The 20,832-nt window shown below is 37.2% G+C and overlaps 5 protein-coding genes across 11 annotated transcripts; 3 read left to right on the top strand and 2 right to left on the bottom strand.

Annotated features, from left to right (window-relative positions):
• Positions 1–464: 464 nt before the first annotated feature.
• LOC124645969 (nuclear fragile X mental retardation-interacting protein 1) lies at positions 465–2,410 on the top strand. 2 transcript variants are annotated; one of them, XM_047185967.1, is made up of 4 exons: positions 465–617; positions 754–984; positions 1,220–1,487; positions 1,592–2,410. In XM_047185967.1, exons 2-4 carry the CDS (start codon positions 754–756, stop codon positions 2,374–2,376), a joined length of 1,284 nt encoding a protein of 427 aa, XP_047041923.1. In that variant the 5' UTR covers positions 465–617; the 3' UTR covers positions 2,377–2,410. The 2 variants fall into 2 exon arrangements, with proteins under 2 accessions (XP_047041923.1, XP_047041922.1); XM_047185966.1 differs by having other exon boundaries at positions 500–984.
• A 2,502-nt stretch (positions 2,411–4,912) lies between these two features.
• LOC124646064 (60S ribosomal protein L3) lies at positions 4,913–7,393 on the bottom strand. The gene is made up of 7 exons (XM_047186095.1): positions 7,250–7,393; positions 6,733–6,925; positions 6,475–6,643; positions 5,941–6,263; positions 5,679–5,858; positions 5,358–5,536; positions 4,913–5,143 (listed from the first exon to the last, which is right to left on the bottom strand). The coding sequence occupies exons 1-7, from the start codon at positions 7,250–7,252 to the stop codon at positions 4,949–4,951; spliced, it is 1,242 nt and encodes a 413-aa protein (XP_047042051.1). The 5' UTR covers positions 7,253–7,393; the 3' UTR covers positions 4,913–4,948.
• A 573-nt stretch (positions 7,394–7,966) lies between these two features.
• Positions 7,967–10,076, top strand: LOC124646216. 4 transcript variants are annotated; one of them, XM_047186322.1, is made up of 3 exons: positions 7,967–8,407; positions 8,531–8,747; positions 9,003–10,076. In XM_047186322.1, the coding sequence occupies exons 1-3, from the start codon at positions 8,240–8,242 to the stop codon at positions 9,023–9,025; spliced, it is 408 nt and encodes a 135-aa protein (XP_047042278.1). In that variant the 5' UTR covers positions 7,967–8,239; the 3' UTR covers positions 9,026–10,076. The 4 variants fall into 4 exon arrangements, with proteins under 4 accessions (XP_047042278.1, XP_047042276.1, XP_047042274.1 ...); XM_047186320.1 differs by having other exon boundaries at positions 7,968–8,407; positions 8,531–8,822; XM_047186318.1 differs by having other exon boundaries at positions 7,979–8,407; positions 8,531–8,818.
• Positions 10,067–11,981, bottom strand: LOC124646217. 3 transcript variants are annotated; one of them, XM_047186323.1, is made up of 4 exons: positions 11,519–11,981; positions 11,131–11,327; positions 10,934–11,054; positions 10,067–10,852 (listed from the first exon to the last, which is right to left on the bottom strand). In XM_047186323.1, the coding sequence occupies exons 1-4, from the start codon at positions 11,644–11,646 to the stop codon at positions 10,828–10,830; spliced, it is 471 nt and encodes a 156-aa protein (XP_047042279.1). In that variant the 5' UTR covers positions 11,647–11,981; the 3' UTR covers positions 10,067–10,827. The 3 variants fall into 3 exon arrangements, with proteins under 3 accessions (XP_047042279.1, XP_047042280.1, XP_047042281.1); XM_047186324.1 differs by having other exon boundaries at positions 10,067–10,906; positions 11,049–11,054; XM_047186325.1 differs by having other exon boundaries at positions 11,049–11,054.
• A 6,865-nt stretch (positions 11,982–18,846) lies between these two features.
• Positions 18,847–20,318, top strand: LOC124645485 (mediator of RNA polymerase II transcription subunit 11). Its single transcript, XM_047185307.1, has 2 exons — positions 18,847–19,151; positions 19,277–20,318. Exons 1-2 carry the CDS (start codon positions 19,076–19,078, stop codon positions 19,603–19,605), a joined length of 405 nt encoding a protein of 134 aa, XP_047041263.1. The 5' UTR covers positions 18,847–19,075; the 3' UTR covers positions 19,606–20,318.
• The last annotated feature ends 514 nt before the right edge of the window (positions 20,319–20,832 follow it).

The raw sequence follows: 20,832 nt of genomic DNA, 5'->3' as shown, positions 1-20,832 counted from the left end.
CGGGGCTTGTCTCATGTCATGTCAATGTCAAACTGACTGACGCTCTTTTTTTTTAATGTAAATATTTCACTGAAATATTTAGATTTAGTTTATTTTAAAATACAATGTACAGATTTTGAGTTTTTGGCCGATACATCTTACTAAACACGGTTGTTTCTCTTTGGGATATAATAAAAATTGCTCATCGAGAAGCTTAACTGTTGGATTAGTAGTTGGATGAAGGTAAACTTATGCGGGGCTTAATTTAGTCGGCCTATGAATGTTTCAGATTTTGATTAAACAATTTTTTTAACAAACAAAAAAATATGCTTAGAAATTCAGAAATTACAACTAGCGGCACATCTAGAGCCTCTTGATCATACTCCCGTGATTTCCGAACTGTATTTGAATGAATTACCATACCACAAATTGGCACAAAGGCCAGAGGGCCATGCCATTAAAATTTAAAAAAAAAAAATTACCACAAATGACATGACATTATATAACAGTATTGACAGCAACCGATAAACATGTTTTCAATCAAAATGTTGTTTGTTATTTTAGTAGATAGATTGAGGTTATAAAGTAGAAATTATAATATAATTATTGCTCCCAAGCATTGAAACTGAGGCATTAAAGTAAGTGAAATCAAGAATTTTAACTCTAACTTACGTATTACTACGAAGTATTTAAATTTCCGCTGTAAATAACCAAAAATTTCCGATTGTTTTCCACAAGTTAAAATTCATTTTTATATTCCGCATTGCCTAAAAGATGAATAGACCTCCACGTCCACGTATGATGAACAACATGTATCGACGCCCCATGCCTTATAACTCTCAATGGAGACCGAACAATGGGCAGCCTCCACGATTTCAATGGAATAATCCACGTTTTGGAGCACCTGATGCGAGATTTCAAAATAGTGATGAGCACTGGTGTGAGACGTGTGATAGAGGCTTTCCTACAGCAGAACTTCTTCAGCAACATAATTCACAGCACCAGGTAAACATCATGTAATTTTTTGGCTAAATAAAGAAACAAATTGAATTAACACTAAATATTCTTCCTAACGCTTATTTTTTTAAGTTTTATTACTTTCATGGTGCTGCAAAAGTATAATATTAATTGGTGTAACTCTATAAATGCCTAACGTTTACCACTGATGTAGGCTACTAAAAAGAATAAAATGTAGGTAAGTTCAGTTTAAAAAATTATACCAAATTATTTTGTTTTTCAGAAATGCAACATAGATGGTTGTCAGTTTATTGCACATCCAAAAGTTATAACAAAACACATACAAATGCAACATTCATCTGGCTTATACAAAAAGATTGCAAATCTCAACAATCCAGAGGACATACAGAAATGGCGTGAAGAACGGAAAAAAAAGTACCCTACCAAAGCCAATATAGAGAAAAAAGAAGCAGAGAATAAAGAAAAAATTGAAAGAGGAGAAAAAATGGCTTTGAAGCATGACCGTAGAACTGATAGGCGTGGACCAACAGGTAGTGCCTTTTTACACAACTTATCGTCTTACAACTTCAAACATAATCACTTAATTTTCAATCCTTCAGCACATAATAATTAATTTCGAATTTATCCTTTTCAGATCAAGGACCCAGAAAGAGGAATCACAGTTTTGATAGAAGAAATCAGAACCCTAGAATGAATAGAAGGAATTTCAAAGACAATACAGGTACAACAAATAATAACCAAAGTAACACACAGCCAGCAAAGAAAATACCTAGGACAATACCCAGTGCACCAGTTCCTGCTGAGAAGAATAAGCTTAAACCTTTTGCTGGTATCCTTAGTATTGTGATGAACCATGAAGCAGCTGATACAGATGAACCATTACAATGTAATGATGACTTATTTGAAGATGATGAGGAGATAGTACCAACTCCAAAAGAAACAACAACCACCCAAGAACCAATAGTATGTGGAGCTTTAACATCACTCATGTGTGACTATGGAACATCAGATGAAGATGCTGAGGAAAAAGAGAATGAAGTAATAGCAAAATCAACAGAAAAAACTAACCAATCACAAGTAAATGATGATAATAAAATAAAAGCTGCATTAGAGGATACACCTGACACAATAGAAAATAATGAAAGTGACAATGATGCTCCAGAAGAAATTAAAATAGAGAAAACTAATGTAGAACATGAGACTAGTCAAGAAGCAGTTGTTAAAAGTAAAGAAAAGGTATTGAAAACCACTTTACCAGTCAAAAAACCAGAAAGAAATAACTACAAAGTGAAGCGCAAAATTCCATCAACACTCCTACAAAAATTATTATACAAAGAAATTAGACAGGAACGTAACATAGTTCTTCAGTGTATTAGGTATATTAAGAAAAACAATTACTTTGATAAGCCTGACCAATAAGTAAATACATTATTTTATACTCTGTGGAAATATATTACTAACTTCTTAATGACATGTAATACATGTATGAACATCCCCAACTTTATCCTTAAAGTAACAGTGCTAACCTCAAGGTGCTTAGGTGACTGCTATTCTGACTAAGTCTAATATCTCCTTTTGCATCTACACAAGAGGTGTCAGATGTGCCTGGGGAATCTGCTGCTGCGATAAATTGCCGAAGTGGACAGGCCTGTGTGACCTCATGGTGGCATGGACTGGAGGCGCAGAGGCCTGTCGCAGCCCCGTGACATTATTGAGTAGTGATAACTGTTAACTACATTGTGTTGAAATTCTTATTACTCAAGACAATAGTCAAGTATTCCAATGGATTTGTAATACCGTTTAAATTTTATCTGGGGCCCGATTCTGCTAAGTTGATCATGTCAAAATTGAATCGCAATAGGTAGTTGCTGTGACAATTAGATAACAATTAGGTATTGAGTCCCAATAGCAGTAAGTCTTATTAGGTACTGGACCCTTTTTATCCAGGTGCTGTTAAATTCCCACTATCCCAGATAGCTACAGATATTTATTCCAAGATGAATTTTTTTAGACGCATTTCATCAGAATCTGCAGTCTTCCCGACCCGCGTCCCTTGATGAGAACTAGGGTTTTTCAATTGCCTATTGAAATTATTTGAAATCCCAACTCTACTATGGTGGTATGGTTTATACTACGCGCGGCGAATCATGATCCCTATGACAGTTCGTTAGCGCTTAACAGCTTAACATTGTAGTGACGTCCTGTCACAACAAATCCTTTACAGGCCCATTAAAAATTCGAAAAAATTATATAATTGTGTACATTTGTAAATTTTAAAAATGAATATTAAGATATTATTACGTAATGTTCGGAAATAATGGAAAAAAACTCAATGCAAATGTACATGGTACATGCTGCAAAAGTTACATTGTCAAGCTGGTATCGAAGGGACACATCGATAAACAAAATATCGATAATTTGTTGGTTGAATTACAAATGCTTTGATTGAGTTTGTATTTTATTTATTTAATCAATCTGAATCTGATACAGGGTCAAGCGGATCTTCAAAAGCCGAGTCTGAACTGCAGCTATCCGTGACGTTTATTATTAACGGTTGGTCAATAATATTGTCGAAATGTACATCTCGATTTTAATAAAAATCAATGTATAGTAAAATAAAATATAATAAGGCCGTTGAATGCAATAAAATGCACCTGGCTGAATGACATGACCTTTGCCTAACAATACTTTGTCGCAGTTTCGCATGTGTCCGTTACCCAGACAAAATGTTGTCGACAATGGTCATTTGAATCTTATAGATAATTCGTTTTGCGGCTTCTGTAATTGTTGCGCACATTTATAAAGGAGGATGCCAAGCCGCCATAGTTATTTAGGCCCTGAGTGCCCACAAGTAACATCGATTGTTTCTATTATATAGTATGCCCCACAAATAATATATTGGTAAAAGAAAAATTATTGAAAATAGTTGGAGTTTTCAAATTACAAGGTTTTTTTTAATGTGCCCTATATAAAGTATTAAAAAGTTATTGAAAACTTTCTCATTATCAGCAAGAGCGGAATCCATATTCAGGCCGTGGTCGTCAGGTATAGGAGAATCGCCAGAGTCAGTATTCATGGTCAGAAACGTCGATTTTTATAGCAAAATACACGCAGCGAATCACTAAGATGCAAATGCAAACAAAGTAATGCAATGACATTTATATTATTGTCAATTGACAAGTAAAGCACAAACAAAGTATCGATCAATGCAATAAGTAGATTTCATTAATTAAAATCATTATTTTATATTTTGTAAGTTGATTGCAGATCTAGATGTACTAATATAAAATGCATTGGGACTTCTATAAATAAAAAGACGAATAAATAGAGTACAAATATGTGTAAATATCAAATCAACATTTGCAAAAAATCTTTATTTTTTCCCGGATTTTAAATTGGCAAGCTAGCAAATGTCTGTTTATTTCGTTGTATCGTTTCGATATTTATTTTTTATAAAAAAAATGTTACTGACATGTATCGCGTCGTAAATAGAAGAGTTAAATACGTAAAATGTACATATTTTTTTTTACTAAATTTAATTTCTTGGGCATTGCAAGGCCTAAAATCGGCATTCCCCTTTGTTGCGCTTATAGTTTTTTAATTATTTCACGAAAACATTTCCTGCTGGCGTAACGTTACAAAAGCCGCAAAACTAATTATCTTTAAGATTCAAATGACCATTGTCGACAACATGTGGCCTGGGTAACAGACACGTTTCGCATCACTATTACAACTATCAGTTGAAATGTCCTAGGGATCATCATTCGCCGCGCGTAGTGTCCCAGCCTACCCTCAAGGCCAGGGCTATGGTGGGTCTGGAGTGGAGCTTTCCATCAGTGAAGGTTTTTCAATCTGTTCAGTAGTTTCAGAGCCTTCAGTGTACAAACAAACGTTAGGATTTTTAATTGAGTGTTTGCAAGAAAAAAGTTTAGTCAAGTGAATAAAACAAAGCATGGTAGGTTTTCTTATATTTATTAGTCCATAAAGATGTCTAGGACTGAGCGGGAGCCGCTGGCGCGGCGGTGGCGGCAGCTTCTTCGCGGATGCGGTCCTTCTTGAGTGTTCCCATGAACGCAGCCTTGTCAGCCGGCGTCTGGAAGCGACCGTGACCGAACTTGGAAGATGTATCAATGAACTTCAGGTTGATCTTCTCAAGGGCGGCCCTCTTGGTGTGCGTGCGAAGGGACTGAAATAAGAAACATCATAATTAGCAACTAAAAAAGTTTCTCAAATTAAAATGTTATACTTGTGCCCAGTTTCTCCTTATCTTGATAAACTACTTCTTGAACATGGATGAAAATAACATACATCCTTACAAACACATAGGAGAATGCCTTCAAAGCCCTAAGATGACCTACTAACGAGTTTTGGTAAGTTATCAGACTGCAATTATTACATACCTTTCTCAAAGTAATGACACGTTTCTTAGGTCCCATGCAGCAACCCTTGATCATCACAAAGTCATTGTTGACTTCTCCATAGTGGGGGAAACCACCCATGGGAGTGATAGACTTCTCAGACAGGTCATACTCAGTAGAAGCATTGTTCTTGATAACCTTGCCATCCTTAGTGTGGATTCCTGTGAAAATTAAAAACATTAATATTGCTTGCAATGTAGACCACCTACTAGAATATGCATGCTGCAATCTGTTTGAATTTGTCATTTCTAATTCATAGAATTTTTTGACAAAGGTATTCTAGAATTCTTGAAGGTAACTGACCTTGTCCAAGACGGTAGATCTTCTTGTTCATCTCTGTACGATGGTGGTAGCCCTTCTGACCAGCACGGGCAACAGTGAATGAAACTCTTGAAGGATGCCACGCTCCAATACAAGCAACCTTACGCAGACCCTTGTGCGTCTTGCGGGGCAACTTCTTTGTGTGCCAACGGGAGGTCACACCTGAAAAATAATACTGTGAGTTCTTGTCTTGTCCTTCATATAAGATAATATTCAAGGTAAGTCTTAGCGAAAATATACATACCCTTGTATCCTTTACCCTTGGTGACACCAATGCAGTCAATCATCTCATCTTGGGCAAACACAGAGTCAATGGGGATGGGCTTTTCAAGATGTTCCCTTGCCCATTTAACTTTGTCTTCAATGGATCCACCGTTGACTTGGATCTCCATAATGTGAGCTTTCTTTTGACGCTGCTTCAGCAACTTCATCTGAGTGTGGGCAATAACCCTGATCACACTACAGTAGCGGATCATTTTCTTGAAGTCCTTCTCAATGGACTTGCGTCCAAGCTCATCCTGCCATTTCTTGCTGGATTTGGTGAATGCCTTCTTCTTGCATTTGTACCTGATTAAATCATAAATTGCCTGCTGTAAGAAAAACCAAAAGGCCTCATCGTTGAGCGGAGACCAATTGGTGGCAATATGCTCCAGGCATATTTAGCTTTAAACTCTCATTATTAAGAGGAGAGCTATTTCAAGTGATTAGAAAATTTCTATAAAAAAGAAATTGTTGATTATTTAGCTGGGAAATAAACATGAGGCTAAGCTATAATTACCAGTTCTTGTAGAAGCGACGGCGGCAGTCCTCGGACATATGCTCAGCCCAGACAGTGAGCAGAGCGCGGAGACCATGAGGAGTTTCGATGTAACCAACCACTCCGACGCACACCATGGGTGGCGTCTCGATGATGGTCACAGCCTCTACGATCTCCTTCTTGTTGATCTCTGGAAAAATATCACACGATGTATTATAACTGTGATAACCACATGGGACACGATCATGGGAGCACAAAACAGGTGATAAATAAACTCACTTGATCCAGGACGGTCAGGTTCACGAACCACGTGGGTCATACCAGCCTTGTAACCAATGAAGGCGGTAAGGTGGACTGGTTTGCTGGCGTCATCCTTGGGGAAAGCCTTCACCTTACCACGATGACGGCGGGACCTCTTCTTGGGGTAGAATCCCATGGACCCATGACGGGGCGCCGAAAACTTTCTATGCGACTGGAAACAAAATAAAACAAGTATTACTTACCCACTTTCGAGAATTAAACATTTTATAATATAGTCTAGGTAACATCAGTCCGCCCTAGTAAAATCTTCACATAGAACTCAGGTTCTAACCGTATATTATAAAGATAGGAGATCATCATTTGTACAATCATGTCTACTCGTACACGACACAAGATTTCAACATAAGTTGTATAACATTTAACCGCAATACACACAAAACAACAGCACAACGATACATCTAACATTAATTATTTGATTAAGCATTACAAAAATCAAAAGATTGATGAAATATTTAAGGATTTAGTCAAAACTAACCATGTTCGAAGACAGTCGCGGCAAAAATGGCCGATTGAAAAGGAATCTATTTTACAGATGAGCTGTCAACATCAGGGCTGCCAGTAAAAATTTATCGACTCCCCTCATACACGTTGTCAATTTCCCCGAAATTCTTCAATTTTGTACCAATAATTCGTAATTGCCTTGAAATATACTATTTTTTGAAAATTATGTTATACACCCAGTTTTAGCCGACTAAATCTAGGTGTAGGCCACATAGCCGAAACTTAGGGGTATCCTATTATTTTGGGTTAGGTCTAGGTGAAACCTTGATTATATCGCCTAGAACTAGGTGTTACCGCACACCCTGCTTCAATTAAAATCTTTATTAGTTATTTGTTCTTTGTTTACTGCGATCTCTTTGATGAAAAACTTACCTTGACTTTGTATCTAGAATTTTGCGAAAGTTATACCGTAAATGTTTACTTGGTTATTCTAAAGTTTCATTTCATGTTTACGCTTGTAATTTTAAGTTTTTTTCTTTGCAAGGAATGTACTTACCTACTCTGATGTATGTAAGTGACTTTTGAAGTCGTGTAAATGAAACAAATAAATTGGATTTTTATATAATTATGTTATATTTCCATATATCCACTTGATTCTGGATTCCCCGATTTCAATAATCCCTTAATGGGGATTGTTCATTTTTTTTTTTCATGAGTAAATATGAAATCCGTTTCGAGGAATAGGGTCACTCATGACAATTTAGCGTTTAGAAAAATAAAATATTCACGGATTATTTTTATTTATCGCTAAAAGTAAATAACCTTAATTTGACCTCTAGTGACGTCATCTTTTGACTCTAAAGGGACAATTCCTTTGCCATCAAATATACACACGCTCACACACACTTGTTTACAACTGTCAAAAGTGTCAAGTGTCAAGATATATAAACAAGAAACATAACCTCAAATTATTCAAAAATTCGATTATTCTATTTAGCGTCTAGGAAATTACCACCAGAAAACGATGGAATATAGGGAATGCTTCATTCCGACCTGTAAAAATGACTCAAAAAATAGTCCAGATAAAATTTTTGTTCGTGTTCGGGAAGACTTGAAAGAAAAATGGTGTCGTGAAGCTAAGGCGGAGTGTTTTAAAATTTACAGAATGTATTGCTGCGAAGATCATTTGGAGGTAAAGATTATTGATATCATAAAACTAGATACTATACATTTTTTGGTTTAATCGCCATTAGCACTTGTCACAACTTATTACAAACCTATGATATTTTACAACTTTCATTATTTTGTATTGTAGCCCAGGGAAGATTTGATTAATTATTACCAATGCAAGTTATTGAACGAAGAACCTAAACTAAAACGTTCGGCTTTGTTGCGCAATATTGGTCAAGATACGAATGAAGACCTATCAGAACTAAATAAGTTATTGTTACAACCTCCAAGTACCAGCCAGCCATTGAAAAGGAAACGTGATGATTTTGATAAATCAAAATCCAGCACTAGTCTTAACAAAAGTAAGCTGTTTAAAAGGATTGAGGATATAGCTATGCCCAGTACATCCACATGTTCTACATTAGCTATAAATGTAGGTACTTCCTGTTTTTTTTAATCATAATAATAAAATAAATATATAATTATAACTGACATAACTGACAAATCAAATGAGCGAAATAGCTATAAGTGTAAGTGAATTATGTAACTAAATGCGATGAATTTTAAGAAGTGTGTTGCTACTGAAATATATGCACTAAGTACTGATTTATTTCCAGATCAATGCTGCTACTCAGTGTGAAATAAAGATGGTTGACAAGAGTACAAACTATAAAACTAGGAAACAGCCTGCAAATATTACTACCACTGACATACTGCAATCTTCACAAGAGACATCTTCGGCAGCAACCCCATCTTTATTTGGTTGTACATCAGAAACTGAAGAATCTAGTGTATGTGATGCAAGAAGAGTGGTGTCCAAAACTAAGAAGATTATGTTAGACTTAGTAATAAATAAACCAAGGATGTATTTGGGGTTACCAAAACAATATATATGGCTTATTGATCATATAGTAGAAAAAAGTACAGCAAAAATAGACAATCTACACATTATTGTTAGTTTATTGAAAATAAAGCAAAATGACTCACTGGAACGTATAAGTGATCAATTTAATATATCTCGTACCAAGCTGTCCTCAATGATATTAACTGGTATTGAAGTATTAGGTAACTTCTTTCAAAATTTTGTTTATTGTCCCCAACCCAAACAAATAAAAGAGAATCTACCGTTGGTATTTAAAATAAGATATTCTGATGTCCAAATGATCATTGATTGTTTTGAGATACAAATCTCAAAACCATCTAACCCTTTGAAACAAGCTCAGACATGGTCGCAGTACAAAAGTAGTAATACTGTTAAATACCTAATAGGTTGCACTCCAAATGGCTTTATAAGCTTTATATCAAAAGGTTATGGGGGAAGAATATCTGATAAAGCGATTGTAGCAAAAAGTGATTTAATAAATGTTTTAAAGCCTAATGCCGTTATTTTAGCTGACAGGGGATTTAAAGAAATAGAAACTCAATTAAATGCGCGGAATATAAAACTTTTGAGGCCACCTAGTGTTTATACAGGCACCAAACAAACTACTCGTGAGGCACTTCAGAGTAAAGTAATTGCAAGTTTGCGAGTTCACATTGAGAGAGTTATTAGGCGAGTAAGAGAGTATACTCTACTGAAACCTCATTCAGTTGTTAATTATAAATATGTACCTTACTTGGATGAAATAGTGTTAATCGTTTGTGGTTTAATTAATTTGCAAGGAGAAATAATAAAAAGTTATTAAAATGTATCAATATTTTATTATTTTTTTGCACTTTCCAATAACTTAGGAAAAATAAATGTACTCCAAAAGACTTCTGCTTTTTTTATTATGTCTCTTATGTATACTTCATCATACACCCAAACAACATGAATATTTTTAGTAGTTTCAAATAAAGGATCTGCAACACAGAATAGTCCTTTGTTTTTTTTACAGGCCATCATTTGGCACATTATTTGTGTTTTAAATTTTTCTGTTATAACATCATTTTTTATGTATGTTTCAATCGCTTTTTCTGAAGATGGACACTTAACCTCTACTACGAAGTCTTCTCCAATACCATCAGGTGATGCTCCCAAAATGCCATCAATGAGGGTGAACCCAGACCGGTCTATTTTGACTTGTAACTTTTCTTCAATTTCTTTTAGTACTCGGCTTTCTAATCTTCTGCCTCGTTGTATGGCTTTAGTTTCAGGCACTTTATAGCCTCCTAATATTTGCTCAACTAGAGCACCATCTGTATGGCAATGAGCAGCTTCATATAATTTAGAAGCTGTTAATCTTCCTTGCCGTATATTATGCCAATATTTACTATCAGCTTGCCTTATTGTTTTTAATTTTATTTCTTCAATAACAATGTTGTTAATAATTCTTTTTAAATACTTACTAAAGTTACAATAATCATGTATGGTTTCGTCATAAACAAATGCCAACATAATGTCAAATATATTTTTGGAGTTGGTTTTAACACCATCACAGAACTTCATAATAAGTGAGTTGCTCAAATTTCTTCTAAGACATTGTTCCTGAAATTCAGTTAATACAGTAGTGTCTTTTGGCATAAGTTTTGGGATCTTAACCTTTGGAAAAATATCTTTACTAGTTACTGGTTCTGCGCTTGCACTTGTAAGAGAAGGTTTGTTCCAGTAACATTGAACTGCAGTTGATGATGGTTCAGAAGTTTTTTTGCTAACCAAAACAATAGCAAAAGGGAATGCTTACAACCACCTGCAAAAACAAAAATCATGGTTAATCCAAGTTTGAACAAACGGTACTCACTTACACTTGTTAATTATAAAAATACCTGCTGATGCTGGACAATCTTCACATGTTGCATTAATAATATTATTATCCTGTTCGTCAATTTTACATTTGACGGTATACAATTTATTGCTTATTCTGTGTTCAGGCACTACTTTAGCACTGACTATGCAATCACTGCCTGTTCGACTAACTTTCACGTAGCCCACAGCGGTATTGATGTACGAATCCCGAGATGACCTAAAAATTAAAGATGCTTTAGTATATATGTAGTAATTTAAAACAATACAAAAAACATTAGTGAAGTAATCATCATCCCGACGTTAAACCGGTTGCGTTAATACTATTTCATTGGAGCCAAGTAGACATAAGTAGTAGGCGAACAGGCGAAAGATTTGTTCGAATTCTAATATAATGTAAAAGATACTTACATTAAAATCTTTGCTCCCCTTATTTCAGCCAAGTTATGATGGCTACATGTTGCCACATACTCTAATATCATAATATTTTCCACCTTCGGTAGATTTCTGGAGTCAGCTTTCACGAAGTTGTCAGTCATGGTAAACCGTTCGTAAAAAACAGTAAGTTTATAAAATGATTTACAAACAAGATGAATGATAGCGTGGTATTTATTTCAAAGAAGTTTTTTATAGTTTACTGTATGACACTAATGAACAGATTGACAACCTATTGACATTTCTCAAACGTCAAAGAAATCTTTTTAAGTAAAAGGCCGAAGACACGTAAATTATACAGCCAAATGATGACGTCACCGTACAAAAGTTACTCCAAATTTTAAATAATTAATAAAAATAGAACGACTCCATAAAATTAAAAATTATTCAAATTAGTTTCTTAGAATGCTCTATATTATCGAAATCTTAAATAAAAAATGAGGGTCGAAAAAATTGTTCAATGCCCATTGTATTTCTCTTATTATATCTTAATTCTTCCAAAAATCGAGGGATCTTTGACGGAATAGGCATGATGACAAATTTTTAAATTCCTTTGTATGATGTAGGTATACGTCTATTTTATATGAAAAATTATTAATTTTAAGAAAATGCGAAGTTTTTTTATCAAATAATTGCATTTTTCTCTGTCCACTTTGAATCCGGCGCGATTTTTGTGTTATTAAATATGAATTCGAAAGTGCATAGGTATTGTGGGGTCCCCCAGTGTAAGAACACATCCAAAACAACTCCTGATAAGTTATTTGTGTACGTTCCTCACAATAAAAAAATACGAAACAAGTGGCTTAAACTTGCAAGGCGAGATTCAAAAGCAATATTGCCCAGGGTACAACTTTATTTTTGTGAAGATCACTTTGATGTAAGTTATTACATAGTTCTCTAGATTCTAACATAGAAGTTTTTTTAATTAAACTAATACACTTACATGGAAGTTTTTTTTAATTAAACTAGTATACTTACATGGAAGTTTTAACATTTCTAAATTCAGCTGAACAAAAATCTTTATTTGATGCCAAAAACTCTCCCAGCATTATGATATCAATTCTAGGCAAATTAGCGCTTACCTTAATAAATCCGGTTAAGGCAAACCTTGATAAATCCGGGCTCCATAACTCGTGTTATACACAATTAATTAATTAAAAACAAAGATCGCAGTGGAAGTTCACAATAACGAAATGTGACGTTCGCGCGCTTTCGCGCGAGGCGTTTTGAGAAATGACGTCACGAGCTCTGATTGGTGTTCAAGATATCATGGCGGATTGCCTTATTTCGTAATTTTATTTTATAAAAATACACATTAATCACATTATTAATAAAGAAAACAATGCGCGTTTTATATTCCAAGCTTCAAGTTTAATTTAATAAATGTATTATTTTAATGATTTTTGATTACTGTCATCATGCCTATTGGCAATACTCGTCCAGATTGCCAGTCGAAAACACATTTTTCGGAAACGTTTTGTTTCGAGGCATACGCCACAAGGGTGCTGAACTTATGCACAATGCATACTTCGAGTAAAGTTAAAAATTTATCAATGCATGTATGAGTCGAGCCATCCTTCGGCGCACATACCTTTACTTTAGAGTTTTTACTCCTAAGACCAAAAACCTGTCGCACGATCTCACGTGTCATTGATTGAATAGGTAGTCCAAGGGTTGCCCCTACGAAATCGCAAATTAATTTAACGTTTTTTTTTATGATTAGTACACAAGCCCTTTATTTAGGTAATTAATACAAGGTTCCTGTTTTATGCAATGGTTTTATGGCAATGCGCAATGAATAGTTGTCATCTGGGCTGTCATAGTTATGTCAACTCATTTGAACTCATGTCAGATTCTCGCCACAGAGTGTCTTTGGTTAGCACGTGTGCCTAGAATTTTCAGCTGTTTTAAGTGTTTTGGTGAACTTTTGTGACTTAGTTTTGTGTTTGTGTGTTGTCTTTTTGTTTGTTACCAGTGGTGTGTTGTTATTTCGGTAACTAACCAGTTTTTTACAAGCATAATGGATCAAAATAAACCCCCCGATCCCGATCCTCCCGACATCTCTGCATATGCTCCACTTTCCCCCAACTATCCGCTTTCCCAACTCGCTGATGTTGCTTGCAGTATCGCGGACTCCCAGACCCTATCAACCTCGAATACCAGGAAACGCTCCGGAGATGATGCCAACATTGGCGTGTCAACCCCGCCATCAAAACAACAAAGAAACCTAGTTGGCCGCAGCAGGTACTCTGCTACTGATAAGGCACCTTTTATCGTTCATGTCTCTCGATTGGAGCCCCAGCCTAACGCCGGTACCTCTCTACACCCTGTTACTTTCGGAATATTCCTACAAAAACATAACATTACCAATGTTGTCCGTGATGGTGTTAAAAAAGTTGGTAGGAACCGTGTGTCTGTAGAGTTTAAATCCCCTCAGGATGCAAACTCATTTATTATCAACAGCATTTTACATAAGAACTGCTATGTTGCCTCTATCCCCACTTTTAATATAACTAGGATGGGTGTTGTGACTGGTGTTCCCACAGATTTAAATGAAGAGGAAGCCCAAAAATACTTGCAGGTCCCTTCAGGTTGTGGTGAAATCCTGAAAGTTCGTCGCATAAGCAGGAAAGTAGTTATTGATGGAGTGACTGTATTCAAGGCAACAGAGACATGTGTACTTACCTTTGATGGCCAAGTATTACCTCAAAGAGTATTTTGTTGTTACACCTCCCTTCCGGTTCAGCAATATGTTTATCCCACCATCCAGTGCCGTAAGTGCTGCAGGTTTGGTCATGTGGAACTAGTGTGTCGGTCCAAGCCTCGCTGCAGTAAGTGCGGCCATGATCACCCTGGTGATGGTTGCAGCACTTCTGAGGCGGAGGCATTCTGTGTGCTCTGCTCGGGGAATCATTTTGCAAATAGCAAATCATGCCCCGAGTTGGGTAGACAGAAGGCCATTAAGACGGTTATGGCTGAGAAGTCCCTTTCATATGCTGAAGCTAGCAAATCTGTCCCACTTACTTCTCGCAATTATGCTAATGCTGCAAAAGCTATTCCCGTCCCCACTCAGTCATACCGCAAAACTGTTTTCCTTAAGCCAAAGACCCATGCCCCTCTATCTCCCTCTTATGATAAAGCTGCCCATCAGCAGATTATTAACTCCCCTGCACCTTCACAGCCTGATGGCTGCGCTCTGAATAACCCATTCATTGATAGTAATGTTTCCTCAATAATAGATATACTTATTAAACTTCTTTCTACAATTCTATCCACCAATAATACCCAATTACCGTCCAACGTTGCCTACCAACTAACTAACCTTTTATCAAATATTAGAAATGGCGCCTCGCCAAGTATTCCTTCAATGGAATGTGAGGAGCGTGTGGCATAAAAAGCACGACCTCATATTCCTCCTCAATAAATTCAAGCCTCTGGCTTGCTCTGTAGCTGAGACTTGGCTCACCCCGAGTCTCAGTTTTAATATACCACTATTTAATATTCTCAGATGTGACAGATCTGATGGCTATGGAGGGTCGGCTCTCCTTGTTAATAATCGTGTCCCCCTCTCCACCTTGACTCTTCCGGTTCTGGATGGTGATATGAATATAGTTGCGTGTAGAATTGAGGGTATCACTGTTTTATCCGTGTATATTTCCCATCCTCAGCGTAGGTTTTTAACCACCATTAGGGACATTTTGAATAACATAGTGGGACCTGTGCTCGTCATGGGTGACTTCAACTGTCACCACTTTAGATGGGGTTCCAATCGTTGTGATTCGTTTGGGGAAGGTTTAGTAGAAATCTTGGATGATTTTGACCTTTGCATCTTAAATGATGGTAGCCCTACTCGTAGATCTCTTCCAGGACAGCAAAAGAGTTGTGTAGATCTCACATTCTGTTCAGTAGAGTTGGCGGCATCAATTCATTGGGAATGTACTACTCTGACGCATGGTAGCGACCATTACCCCATTGTTGTAACTTTAATTAATAAAACCTTTTTAGAGAAAACGTCTCCTCCACTATTGAAGTACAACTTGTCCAAACCTGATTGGTCGAGGTTTGCATCTTTACTGGAGGAGAAAATTAGTATGCTTCCAAATTTAACTTCAAGTTTTCAAGATTCTTCTGGTCACTGCCATGCTAAGAGCTGCTACGATGGCTTTATCTCGGCCATTACCTCAAGCGCAGACTCTACCTTTCCGTTGCGCAACTGTGCCAGAAATAAAATCCCGTCACCCCCGTGGTGGGATCAAGAATGCACATCGGTTATTAAAGAAAGAAAAGAGGCCGAAAAACAGTACAATGATGCGATGAATAGCGACAATCTTATACGGTACAGACGAGTGTTAGCTCAATCTCGGCGGCTTCTTCGCAAGAAGAAACGCCGCGGTTGGGTTAAGTTTTGCACTTCTCTATCCCCTTCCACTCCCATTTCAGCAGTTTGGAAGAGCATTAATCGTTTCAGGCGAGGCTGCTCCCCATCTATCTCTTCCCCTATCTCGAGAGAAACTGCTGAATCCTTTTTTGACAAAATAGCTCCAGCCTATGTTCCTTCTTCCTCAGAACTTCTGCTCCCGCCTGTAAATATTGTGGATGATCCTATGAATGAACCATTTTCGTTAGAGGAACTTGATACGGTATTACGTCATGTTAGGGATTCCGCCCCAGGCATAGACGGCATACCGTACTCATTTGCAGTTCATTTTGGTTTTGAAGCAAAAAAATATTTTTTAGGAATAATAAATTATTGCTATCAATTTGGTTGGGTTCCTGAACAGTGGAAAGCTCAGATAGTAATTCCCCTTTTGAAGCCCGGCAAGACTGCTGATGATCCGAATGGCCTTAGACCAATTGCTTTGTCCTCAGTGTTGGCCAAGATATTGGAACATTTAATTAAAAATAGACTTGAGTGGTTGGTGGAGTCTAGGGATCTACTGCCGAGTAGTCAGTTTGGCTTTAGAAAGGGGCTTAGCACCATGGACAGTGTGGCAATTTTGGTTACTGATATCCGTACAGCCTTTTCCAAAAATGAATCCGCTGTAGCCACTTTCCTTGACATCTCTTCCGCATACGACAGCGTCCTTCTTCCAGTTCTCAGGCAAAAATTGCAACAGCTGAGGATTCCGGGTAAGATGGTACAATGTATATGCGCACTCCTCATGTCTCGCTCTTTGATGCTCAGAGTGCAGGGGGAGGTATTTGAGGTGAGACAGACGTGGAAGGGCCTTCCCCAAGGCTCAGTTCTAAGCCCCCTACTATACAACCTGTATACAGCAGACATTGGCTCCTGCCTTAATGCTGACTGCCACCTTTTACAATACGCTGACGATCTAGTGTTGTATGTAGTTAATCCATCTATTACGGACGCTGCCTCATCTCTCTGTCTCTCCCTGGACTCTCTGCACACATGGCTTTTGGACCATGGTCTCTCGTTATCCGCCCCAAAAAGCTCGGTAGTGATTTTTTCCCGAAAACGACTGATCCCTCAGGTCTCAGTTAACATTCAAGGACAAGATATTCCCATAGGTAACAAATCAAAATTTTTAGGCGTTTTCTTAGACTCAAAATTATCCGGGATTCACCACTTTAATTATTTGATCAAAAGATGCGAAAGAGCAATCTCCATCCTAAAAGCTCTCGCTGGTGTCTGGTGGGGGGCCCATCCCTTCACTATGAAACTGGTCTACAATGCCTTAGTCCGCAGTATCCTGGACTATGGGTCACACTTGGTGATTCCAAGCAACAAAGGTGCCTTGGCCGGTTTAGATAGGATTCAGTCTCAATGCCTTCGAATCATCTCAGGTTGCATGAAGTCGTCGCCTATTAACGCCTTGCAGGTCGAATGCGCTGAACCTCCTTTAGCCCTGAGACGTCAGTACCTCGCTTCCCGTTTCCTATCCAGGGTTATTCCCAAGTCATCTCACCCCCTCATCCCAAAACTCAGAGAGCTTGACACTCTTTGTCACAGCTCCAAATATTGGGAACACAAAGAAATCCCCCTATTCCTAAAAGCATATCGGTTTTTTCAAAATTTAGAATCCCCCATTGCTCCACATCCCAGACTTCCTTTATTTAATTACCCTTATGAAGTACTTTGCTTCACCCCTAAAATATTCTATAACATTGGCATATCCAAAAACTCCCCATCTGCAAATTCGGCCTTTAATGCGGTTTTGGGTGAACGATGGATTGGGTTTCAAAAGTTCTTCACGGATGCTTCCAAATCAAATGGTGGCTGTACTGGAGCCGCGGTTTACTATCAGAACTCTAAAATAATTTTGAAATTCAGATGTCCGAAGGAGTCTTCAGTATTTACAGGCGAGTGTGTGGCACTATTGGAAGCTTGTCGTTTTATAGAGTCTCATGAGATTAGCTGTGGAGTTATCTTTACTGACTCCCTTAGCTGTCTCCAAGCCATATCCCAGAATCCCTTTAGAACTAAACTCCATTGTCCTATTGTCCTGGATATTAAAAAGTCCCTTTTCTCCTGCACTAGGCAAGAGAAAGAAGTACACTTAGTCTGGATCCCTAGCCACTGCGGTATAGCGGGCAATGAATGTGCCGATGCATTGGCCAAAGATGCGTGTTCATCTGAGTCCGCTGATCTTGCACACTTCTCCCTTCAAGGGCATGACCTGCTAAACCTCCCTAAATTGAGTCTTGAGACCTCGTGGCAGGAATGGTGGAACATCTCAGGCAAAAGGAAGGGTAGCTCTTATTTCGCCATTCAACCGGTTGTAAAACCAAAACCGTGGTTTTCAAATTTCAAAAGATACCCTAAACGGGTAATTTCAGTCATGTGCAGAATTCGGTTAGGTCACTGCTGTACACCGGTCTTTCTGCGCAAAATTCGGGTGCAGGATTCATCCCTCTGCGAGTGTGGACTGGATGAAGGTACCCTGGACCATATATTTTTTGACTGTCCTATCAACTCATCCTTTGATTTATATGGTCGTCTCCAAAAACTTAAAATTCCTCTCCCGACTAACTTCCGTTCCCTCCTATCCCACTCCTGTCCAGAACTGCTCCAGATGCTGTTGATGTTCATTAATCAAAACAATATTAAATTATAAATTGTGGCCTATATTTAGGCCACAGTTTGTATGGTTGTGGTATATATTATATGTTATGTGTTACTAACATTTTGTTGTTGTTTTTATATATGTAAATATATTTCTGTTTGTTTCAGTGCCGTCCTACTAACACATTAAGTTACACAAGATCGGCCACAGCACCATCTTAAATCAATATATATATATTTTTAAATTTATTTTAATTAAAAGCACTTCTTGCTTCTCATCCCACTTGTCATTGGCAGAATCGTCGAAATTGACATCGACACGGATTGCCATACACAAAAATAGAATAGAATAGAATGAACTCATGTCAATGTCATTTATATTTTGTATTTGTATCCATTGAGGATAAAATCTGATCGATATTACCATTTGGTTTTTATTTTATATATGTTAGGAACTGTGCCTGCAAAATTTTGTTATTTAATTGGTCGGTTGCTACTTAATATTCAGAATGACAGCTCCTATGGAAAGGATTCAAATTCTTGATGATATTGAAAAAGATATCATAACATGCCTACAATGTGCTGGTAAGTAGATACCTAACACAAGAAACATTCTAACTGAAGCACATTATTCCCACTTCCCAGACCGTGATAGCTGGGAGTCGAATGATACTTACTTGTATTCTAAAGCTATTTTTTCACGTTTGCAGCTCAAGCATTGTTGGAGTTGAGTAAAGAAAAGTCTGGTCAAAAACAAGCAGAAACAAATACTTCACAGTTTTTGAGGACATTAAGTCAGGTGGAAAGTAAACTTAGCGATCAGATAAACTATCTGACTCAAGTATCTACTGGACAGCCACATGAGGGATCAGGATATGCATCTCAGAAAGTTTTGCAAATGGCTTGGCACCGATTAGAGCATGTGCGCTCCTGGGTTAACGAGTTGGATCGTTTGAAAGCTTCTCATCTCACTGCATCTCGGTCAGTGTCAGGAAACGTTCAGAATGGCAACATGACATCATCGGGAACCAGCACTTGATACTAACTTTGTTCACTTCAAGTTTTTACTAGGAACAAGACTTTTTTTCATATACTTATGCATTTTACATGCACAATGTGTTTCAAATATAGTAATGTGAAGTCCTAATTATATTTATAAGTTAAGCTGCTATAGTTATGTGAAAACAAAGAGTTCTGCAATAAATGTTTTCTTTAAACACAACATTTATTGTGTTAGCAACTGTTGTACTTTTAGAATTTAATGCTCATTCTTAGTAATTATACATATTACAAATGTGAAAATAATTCTGACTGATTTTGACACCAAAACTACAACTAAACACTTTGACACTAAAATGATATTTGCTGCACAGGTAGTCTTCAGATATGGCATAGGATATGCCTTAGGGGGTGCAAAGTATAATAGTTCAAGTTCAGTAAAATGTAACTCTTCTACATATTAATTTAAGCTCTACATATTTATGCAATATATGTGTACCAGTTATTTAGAAAACTGGCATAGCATTATTTACCATTTTCAAAATAATCTTGATAGCAAAATTTGAAATGTAAAATGAGTTGCCTTGTAATTTATCACCACAGAAAATCACCTGTAATGTTTTTTTTGTGAATAAGTTGTTATTTATAGGTACATAATATAGTAGCAACAGTAACAAACTATACACATAAAACTATTGTAGCTTGCTATACTATTGAGAAGTTATTTACTCCCAATAAAAGAAACCCATGGTATTAATGTTTTTTATTCTTAAACAGAAACACCAATTACTTATAACAATCCTATGGTGAAAGTGTCTAAAAAGGAATTCTAGAATTTCTTATCCCAGTTATAAAATATATACCTTGCTGGTATAGTTGTCGCATAGTACAGCTGCTGTGCATGAGGTCGCGGGTCCCTTTCACGAGACGGGCCGCAATCGCTTTGTGTATTAGGTAGCCCAGAGCCTAGAAGTTGGTGATTGATAAGGCCCGTGCATTGAAGAGCACGTTAATGTCAGTCTTGCGCCTAATTCCATTCTGATCATTTCGGATTTCTGTCCTGTCGGCCTAAGACAGTGAAGGTATACAGAGGGAACTAGCTTGTGTCTGTGCAAATGTTTATGCAGCATAATATGCTTGCTCAGCTGGCTGTCCTTACATGGGAACAGCCGCCGTAGCCGACAATCAGCTAGGGCGCCATTATTATTATTATCTGCAGATAATTGGTACATGGGACCCTATTGACTTATTCTTAATCTATGTGCAT

This window comes from Helicoverpa zea, chromosome 3 (genome assembly GCF_022581195.2).
Source record: "Helicoverpa zea isolate HzStark_Cry1AcR chromosome 3, ilHelZeax1.1, whole genome shotgun sequence".
Taxonomy (NCBI): domain Eukaryota; kingdom Metazoa; phylum Arthropoda; class Insecta; order Lepidoptera; family Noctuidae; genus Helicoverpa; species Helicoverpa zea.
Note: the sequence above shows the minus strand (reverse complement) of the source record. Positions and strands in the feature narration are given on the sequence as shown.